This window comes from Toxoplasma gondii, chromosome XI (genome assembly GCF_000006565.2).
Source record: "Toxoplasma gondii ME49 chromosome XI, whole genome shotgun sequence".
In the NCBI taxonomy this organism is placed as follows: Eukaryota; Apicomplexa; class Conoidasida; order Eucoccidiorida; family Sarcocystidae; genus Toxoplasma; species Toxoplasma gondii.
The window spans coordinates 2,129,066-2,138,235 of record NC_031479.1 but is presented as its reverse complement, the minus strand read 5'-3'; the positions used below and the strand labels follow the sequence as shown (position 1 = coordinate 2,138,235).

Genomic DNA, 9,170 nt, shown 5'->3' with positions numbered 1-9,170 from the left:
CTCGCTCGATTGTAAACATCACTGCGCGTAAACACTCCATTGAGTTGGGGGATCCTATCAGCCTACGTGGTGCAAACGGTTTGATTTAACATTGCTCACGATTCACACGCGATTATCTTCAAAGTAATTCCCTGTTCGTCGGTGCTGCCGTTCGACCCGCCGCTTCCTCCCGCAAAGCACAGAGAAAAAAATATATACACCGGAACGCAGAATTGCGTTCCCGATCCCTGTGTCTTTGTCGCTTTGTACCTTGAGGCGACACTCCTGAAGCAAAAGAATCATTCAACACTAGTCGTTTCTTTACGTTATGTGTAGCTGGGACTGCCCGCTCCGAAACCTAGCCGGTCGGAATCTTCGGGAGGCTACACCCATGTTACATCCCTCCGCCGGGTGCCATTTCTGCGTTAAATTACCAGGCAAACACAGTGAAGACAGCGGATGAATATAGAGGTAAGGGAAACTTACCAAAACAATCGAACTCTCCGGGTGAACGGCTGCCTGGCACTTTGTATTGCGGTTTTATTTCAGGGGAACTCGCTCGGTTTTTCTCTTCATGCGCCACTCTATGATTACCGCGGCTTGATAGTCTTCGTATTCTGTCTGGCAACCAACCTTCCCCGTGGACTGTTCGGCTTTCGTCACTGCCGTGGTGAAGATGGAACAAATGGGTTGCCAATACACAGTCATTCGGGACGTTGGTGTATCGCGTAGTAGCTGGACAGAGGTGTCGGTTTTCATTGCACGCAGACTGCCACCGATCTTGGAGATAACCTCGTACCCAAAAGCAAGAATAACAAATATGGAGCCAAATCACTATACCTCGCTGTGGTTTTTCTTTAGCGTCTACATGCACACACGGTTGGCGATTTCGATGCTCGTGGCTGTACATGCAACTGGCTCTCGCTGTCCAGCAACTACCTGAACACATCGCATTCCTTTCTCAAGCGTTACCACTTTTCCACGCAATCAAAGCGCGACTAGATTCCTTACCTTTCATTTGTTAAAGCTATGAATTGAAAAAAGTGCTTCTTCAGACGTGTATTTCCGTGTCTTGGCGACTGCATGCACTCGGCCCAACAGAGAACAGTAGGCGTTTGTATTTCTCTGAGTCCGAGATCACACCTGACTCTGGGTCCATGTCTTCTTCATTCATCCGTCTCCCGGTCTGTTTAATGTGACGCGTTGTCTTTTAGTCCGAAGCAACTCTGCTGTGGCACGTGATCTGAGCGTTCTTCCCCGTTCTCCCGCCTGTCCCCTGCATGTCGTCATGGCACCTGCGTCGTCTGTGAGCGCTATATTCAATCCTCTCCTGGTGCCGACCTTGTCTCCCGCCTGTCATTCCCATTCTTCTTCTGCTCCTCTTCGTCTTTCGAATGTTCGTGTTCTTGTCGTCGGTGCGGGAGGAATAGGCTGTGAAGTTTGCAAGGATCTTCTCCTGTCCGGTTTTCGGCGGCTGTGTGTCGTCGACCTTGACACGATTGACGTGAGCAATCTGAATCGTCAGTTCTTCTTCAGAAACGCCCATGTAGGTTTGAGCAAGGCATTCGTCCTAGCGGCCGCTTGTTCGGCTCTTCTGTCCCCGACAGAGCGGCAGGCTCTCGCCCGCAAGCGAGCGAGAGCCTTAAGGCAGCTGCAGCAGACCGGCGAAGTCGACTCCGAGGGAGAGGAGGAAAGTGAAGAAAACAATGATGGAAAGCCTGGACCTGATGCGGACGGTCAGGCACCTTTGTCTGAAGCCGAAGGAGTCGGAGAGCGGGAAGGTGACGTCTGCATCGACGGAAGGACCGTGTGGGGTGTGGTGGGCCAGAAAATGAACATTCTGTCTTCGGACTTCACCATTCAGTTGCTCCAGACGTACGACGTGGTTATCTCTGCGTTGGATAACCAGAAAGCGCGCCGTCATTTGAACGGTCTCTGCATCGCTGCTGACTTGCCCCTCATTGAGGCGGGAAGCACCGGGTACTCTGGGCAAGTGATGCCGATTCTTAAGAACGAAACGCTCTGCTACGACTGCGAGGCCAAGCCGAGGGATCAGCAGCGGTTCCCGGTCTGTACACTGCGCCAGCGCCCGGAACGCCCGGAGCACTGCATTGCGTGGGCCAAAATGATTTACGAACTCGTGTTCGGGGTGGAGGACAACGAAAATCTCCTCTCCGATCTGAAGGAGCAGCTAAGAACCTTCCTCGATGTCTCCTCAACTGCAGAAGCAGAAGGTAGAGAAGACGAGACCAGCCGACCAGGAACGCATGAAAAGGGCGCAGGAGAAGACAGCGCGGGGACGCGGGAAGAGGCCATGCGACTGATGAGTCGGAAGATGATGAAGGAACTGTTTCATGACCAGATTGTCGATCTCCTCAGGCTCAGCCAGGAAAACAAAGAGGCGATGAAAAAACAAGAAGTGCTCCCTACTCCACTCTGCGTCCAGGGGCTCACAGACAAGGAAACATTCGAGGCCAGCCACTGCAGAGCCTCAGAAGACGCCAAGACAACGAACAAAGGACCCAAACAGAACGCGATTGCTCCGACAGAAAACACTCAAGGAGAAGGCAGCGGATTAGAGAGCCAGAGGACGTGGAGCGTCCAGGAGTGCCAGGAGGTTTTCGAGCGGAGTTTTTTGGGTCTCCTTGAACGCCAGAAAACAACAGAGCGTGAAAACGCAGGAACTGGAAAGCGGGAAGCCGGGATTCCGTTCGACAAGGATGACGACCTTGCGATGGACTTTGTCGCCGCCGCTGCCAACCTGCGCATGCACAACTTCCACATTGCACTCAAGGTACGCACCGCGTCAGCGGCAATCCGGAAGGAAGGTCGGAGATTTCGAATGCAGAGTGACAGCGAAAGGGAAAGGCAGAGCCGGAGCAAGGCAGACGCAGGGAAGAAAAAGACCAAGAGGGAAGATCTAGACACCGAGAAAAGAGTTGACACAGTGACAAGAGGTAGACAGAGAAGGAACTGATTGATGGAAAGCTTACGCTAAAGAAAACGCGAAGGGAGACCTCCCGGCGACAGGCGACATGTAACACAAGTGTAACCGGTCGGGGGAAATGAGGGAGACGACGAACAGACCTCTCTTTCGAGGAGTGCTTCAAATTTCAGTGTCTGCGCCAGTCTCTAGAGCCAAGAAAGAGAAGGCAGCGTCCTTATTCTGCGGCTTTTGTGGGTGTTTCTGTCGTCAACGGTCACACACGAAATGACGCAAAAAGATGCGGTCGGTCGCTGTCATGTATCCTGCAGTTCATCGGCGACTACGGTCTCGTCGTCTTGATGTGGACCGCTTTTGTGCTCACGAACGCTGTCACGTTTTTTTCTGCAAGTTTCTGGTCTTCAGTCCCGCTGGTTCATCCAGGCTGTTGCCGGCTCTATCATCCCCGCCATCGCTGCGACCAATGCAGTTGTCGCCGCTCTTCAGGTTAGACTGCTTTTTTTGTGCGTGATACCGCTTGTGCAACTTTCATCTTTTCCTCGACTTGTGTCCTAGGAGAGCAGATTCGAGAGGCAGCAGAGCGACGACAGTTCGTGGGAAGTGGCAGTGATGAACCTGTCTGGCTCACCTGATGCCGCTGAGTAAACGAAGAGCCCGGGATGGCTGGTTTCCCTCGTGAGCTTCTGTGCCCCAAGGCGAAGCGTGAGGCTAGGCTATAGATGCATGCGTTTTCCTCTTTCGCTCGTCTGTTGGATATGGTAACCTCTGCGCATCCGAGTGTTCATGTATATGTATATAGATATCTTGGTCTAGGTGAATCTGTCGACAAACAAAGGGGTGTGTGTAACGGGGTGTGTGTAACGAGGTGTGTGTGATCATACGACGAGACGTGCTGATGAAGAATTGTGGGTGGTTGCGTAGGAGTACAGGAAGTGCGAAGGGCAAACAACTGTTTGCGCGTCGAGCTTGTATCTCCTCTGGCTATTTGGTAGGTTGTGCAGTTGTTCCATCTTCTCCAATTTCTTCATTCGGAGGGTCGACTACGCCACCAGCGACGAGAGGCCCCTCAGGAGGAAAACGAGAAGAGGAAACCAGTGAAGACTCTCAGGTCTGACAGCAACTGCCGTTACGTAAGTGTCAGTGGCACCGGCGCGGGAGATAGTAGAGAGAAAGGACGCGCATATTTCCCTCTTTCCGCGTTTTTTGCCGCCACAGCCTATCACGCGCCGTTTCTCTCTTTTGTCGCTTCGTCCTGTCATCTCGTCGATTCTTGTTCCGTCTATTCGTTCTCAGGTTTGGGTCAAACCCTTTGTAACAGGAGTGCGACCAGACGCAGCGGGCCGTCTCATTCTTCCCGAAGTGGTGGACCCTCCGAGAGCCTCGTGTTTCCTTTGCCAGCAACAGACAGTCACGATTGAGCTTGCATCTCTCTCGGTGAGATACAAACTATTCATCCAGCCATTGCGTCCTTTCGTGATATCCGTATCTGGTCTCTATGCGGTGTAAATCTGTGTATTTAAAGATATATATATATATATATATATATGTAAGTGTAGAGACGATGTACGGAGAGTTGCATGTCGATGACTGTAGGGGCTTATATGAATGTAATGCGTTCCTTGTGGAACTGTATATGTCCGCTATTGGACGAGAGGCTGTTTTACGCGTACGTATGGCCAACTGTACAGTTTTTACATACTGAGGCGGCCATGCAGATCTACCCAAAGGCAAACTGGTTAGATTTCATGTTTGCCCAGCAGCACAGAAAACGACTCGACAACATATCGTTCCTGGTGCTCGCGCTTGTTGCCGTCATCCGTGCACACATTTCGTACATCCACAGACTATACACCTATATGAATGCGCATATATATATATATATATCTGCAGGCGCATATGTATAATTGTTTGTAGGCATGGAACATCGAGACGTTCGTGGAGAGAATTGTGAAAGGAGAGTTGGGGCTGGCCCATCCGTACCTTGACTCTGAGTCGCGGAATTTGTATGATGTAGATGAAGTCGATGAACAGAGGGAAGACGGAACAGGTAAGCAGAACGTGTTTTGGATGTTCTGTAGATCGGACGGTTCGGAACGGAATGTACCAGAACGCCCTGTATGCTGACGCGTACTCTTAGCTAGATGTACCTAGTCTTGCGGGGGTATTTACACAGAGTTACTCTGTATTTCAATCGTTGCTTTTCCTTTTTGCGGACGTGTCTTGCTGGGCTCATCGCCACCATACGCCTTTCTCGTTTGCATGCTATTTTCCTGTTTGGTTTCTCAGGTGAAGGCGAAGCATCCCCTCTGAAGCAGCCCTTGACGAACTTCGGGATTGTGTCCGGAACCATTCTCACGGCGACAGACTTCTCCAGGGTAGGGATGGAGATCCACCTCTAGGCGTTCTGGCCACCTGTGCTCTCGTTGGTCGGGATAAAAAACAACTGAAAGGGAGCGTCTGGTGGCAGTAAACTTTTCTCGTTTGCTCCACATTGTATGCATTCCATTTTCAGTATTTCTATCTGGCTTTGCTTATCAACTTTCCCCGACTGCGCTGCGCGCTGACTCCACTCTCTTGACTGTGACGTGAGGAAGGCCAAGTACGCGAAAAGAGACAATTCCATATTTTGCCCTTGCTTCCATCGAGATGGTTACATGCGTGTATCAGCTCATGTTGCCCCCCTCATACCCGTCATTAGATCTAATTTCCACGTATCTATTTGTATTTATGCCAGTACCTGAATTCGGTAGTGTCCTGGGTTGGGCAGTGTACCCTCCATTAAGTACTAGCTTGACGGTTTTAAATCCTGAGGCTGTCTGATCAGTACCATCGTCCTGGGAGTAATCATCTTGGAGACAGGACTTTTTATAAGCTTTTTCGGGTCAATATATCCTACAAGCTGTACTACCGGTTTAGATCTAAATGTGAAAGAACACGTGCATGTGTGGCGCTTTCCCTGTGCTTTCGCTTTCACTGTTGAATCCCTAGGGCGACTTTCAATGTAATCTCCTGATTCTCGAACGCTCCGAACTCGGTGAAAAGAACAAGGATGATCCCCATATCTTTCGCCTTGTGCGTGAGAGCGGTGCCTCTTCGACTGCTGAGAAAGAGACACAAGTCAGTCAAGGCGATAAGGCGACGGCAGAGCAGAAGACCCAGGAGCCCGCCGCACGTAAAGAGGATCAGAAAGGCGACAACCTTGAGGACGACAATCACGTGGGCCGTAACAGACAGGAAAAACGGTAAGTGTTGCACTCTTTTGCCTCTTTCCAGCGCTCAGTGAGAATTCGCACCGGCACAGAAACCGGTCATGCGAGCGCATGCACTTGGGCACTGCTGCTCGTGTTTATCTCTATATAGCTTTGCGAACACGCGTTTCCCTTGTTTCCCCGCTTTCGCAGAACAAGAAGCGTCGCCAGGCGCAACCCGAGGAAATACCTGTATAGAATATGGGCATATCTATGTATTCACGCATTTATTTATGTCTTTGTTTAGTGTGTACACATGGCTTGTGGGTGTATACTTTTCATTGATGGCTCCGGGATCAGGAGTTCACGCAGGTGAAGATTTCTGTGTGTGTGTCCATGCCGGAGCGGTGTGTTTAAGACTAGTTTACACGTGCTCTTTTTAATATGTAGTTGATTTGGAAGCTGGAAGACGGAATCGTTATTAAGCGCAACGATCCTGCAAACGGTGGGTTGTCGAGAAAGTCGCCCCCTTGGCAAGGGTCCAGAATAGATGGTCTGTGTCCCCCGGTTAGTACCTTGTTCTGTCAAGATGTCTCCCGTGTGGATGTTTCTGTCCTTTCACTCTCTGGTTTGTTGCTGCCCTTTTATCTAGACCTCGAGATGAGACTAGCCAGGCGACAAGCACAGAACGACAGACGCTGGGCAATGCAGCAGACGTGGAAATAGTGGTTCTCGATGATCAGGAACACGGGGAATCCCCAGTCGCTTATCCGAAGGCAAAGAAGAGAAAAGAAGTCAGTCCGTCTTGTGAAGATGCAGAGATCATTATCGACGATGATGATGAGTAGAGAGGCGATTCAGCATCGAGGCAGAGAGAGCGAGAAAGTCTCCACGTTCCTCAACTCCTATTGCCGGGTAGTATGCTGCGTCCTTTTCTCTTTCCCGCCTCTTCTGTAACGTGTCTTCTTTTGATCGTCCTTTTCTTCTGGCATGCTTTTTCTTGCCCAAGGTTCGGCATGATACTAAAGTGCCACGCATGCACAGACCGGGCCGACGGAGAGTCAGTTGTTTATTACGCATCGCGGCTCCTTGGTTTTTTTGTGCATCTTCCAAATTTCGCGGTTTTTTCAGAATTCCATCAAGCTGTCGCACCTCCAGGTTCGCCTAAATGTCCAATTGCATTCTCTGTACTTCCTGTCTTGCTCTTTCCCTGTCACGTTTCCTTCCCGGTCTGCGGCCTCCAGCTTCCCAAACAGGTGGCGTGCCCGCAAGCCGATTTGTGCTGAGAAGTCGAGGTTTTTACAGCATACGGTCTTTTTCGCAGTCGTGGAACTCTGTTTTTACAAGTCAATGTAGAATCCACGGTATGGAACAACGCTTCCAACGGTCGGGATCACGGGATTGGTAAGCGGTTGAGTTGGGCAGCTAAACTCGAAAATTTTGTTTCTTGAATCCGCGAGACGCAAAAACACTCCGGCACGGAAAGGCTTAAAATGTGAGAGAGTGTGCATGTTAGAGCTACTTCAGACGGACCGCAACCAACAATAGCAGCACCGCTTAGCGTCGGTTTTACTTTATTGAAAGGAGGCTTTACTTGGCAAAGCCGCACCAGCACACACAAACAAAACCCACGACACAGACCTCTGTGCGAGGCCATGCAGGCTCGCGGTGTATCAATGCAGAAATTGAGGACAAATTACACAAAAAACTAACGCAGTTGCTTAAGATACCATCTGGTTAGCGAACCGCCACCTGTATCCGCTGTTTAAAAAGAACCGGAACTTGAGGACCATGAGAGAGTTCCGCTCTGCGGAATATTTTGTGGATTTACTGCAGCCGCCCGTCAGCACTTTTCGCGGTTCTGCCGATTCATTCTCATCTCTCTCCTCTCTCCCTTGAAACTTTGTTTCTCAACGGGAGTTTTTCTTCGTGCATGTAGTACCAGCTTCGCTGACAACGCTGGCTCCACGGGCTTTGCCACATGGAAGCCGCTATTCGCTGTAACGCATCGTTATCTTGCCGGAAACATTTTTCTGCTCACGACTTCTCCTTTGACACCCCCATTTCTCCACTCTCTCGATGCACGCCTATCCCGTGTCGTGCGAGGGGTTGTACAAAGGGCGGGAGGAAGGGCTACCGAAGTATGACAAGACCGGAAACGTTTCTATGACCTAGATATAATACACGGGGAACAATGTTGCATGCATTCTGTATTTCCCTACTTTATTATCTTGCTACGAAAGAAAACATCTAGATTTATAAATAAACATACATATATATATATATATATATATATCCGGTTGAGGGTGATGGCAAACTGTGCCTGAGAATACTAATTTCTGCACGTACTTATATGTATCTACACACGTGTATGAAAAGATAGGTAGAGAGGTACACAAAGGGCACAGGAAACGGGCGTGTATTCTTCTGTCTGTCGTCCCCCGAGTGTATGTTTGCGGCGAAGCCTCCATGGAACGTCCGCTGGATTCAACATCATCATGCACGGTCCTCGTCAGTCGATCCCGCGGGGCGTCTCCTTTCTGTCTTGGAACACTCACCACCAGTGTACCTCTTTTCGGCACCCTAGGAAGTGGTTTTGCTTTGACCCAGTGCAGCTTCCTATTTGGTACGTTCTGACGGTCGGGACGACCGCAACCTGTTGTTCTTCTGCAACGGCAGCGCTCCCGCGAATCGCTGAATGGAGGATCGGGGCTGCCTTATACCAGCGCTCCGGTCGCCGGTTAGGTGGCGCTTCTTTTCGTGCCCTGTGTTCCTTTCTTTCTCCGGCCTCTCGCGCTCTCGTCCTTCAGCCTGTTCTGGCATTTGCTTGCTCGACGTCGCCTGTCTTTCGAGACGCGGTCTGTCCCTTCTCGCGAGCCGGTGAAGGAGAAAGCGCATTCGCCGACTCAAAAAACGTCATGTGAGTGACCTGGACGCCGCTCTTCGCCTTTCGTCTCTGGCCCGCACTTGCCGCTCGCGTCTCATGTACGAGCAGACAAACCACTGCCAAGCGGGTAGGTGAAGGCCAAGCTTTGATTTACTTCTGGGGCCAACAACGA

The 9,170-nt window shown here is 50.6% G+C and overlaps 1 protein-coding gene across 1 annotated transcript; it reads left to right on the top strand.

Annotated features, from left to right (window-relative positions):
- Nucleotides 1-527: 527 nt before the first annotated feature.
- On the top strand, nucleotides 528-8,343 carry TGME49_311500 (ThiF family protein). The gene is made up of 8 exons (XM_018782680.1): nucleotides 528-2,773; nucleotides 3,329-3,409; nucleotides 3,916-4,053; nucleotides 4,217-4,357; nucleotides 4,838-4,970; nucleotides 5,210-5,298; nucleotides 5,912-6,165; nucleotides 6,764-8,343. Exons 1-8 carry the CDS (start codon nucleotides 1,268-1,270, stop codon nucleotides 6,957-6,959), a joined length of 2,538 nt encoding a protein of 845 aa, XP_018635513.1. The 5' UTR covers nucleotides 528-1,267; the 3' UTR covers nucleotides 6,960-8,343.
- Nucleotides 8,344-9,170: the final 827 nt, after the last annotated feature.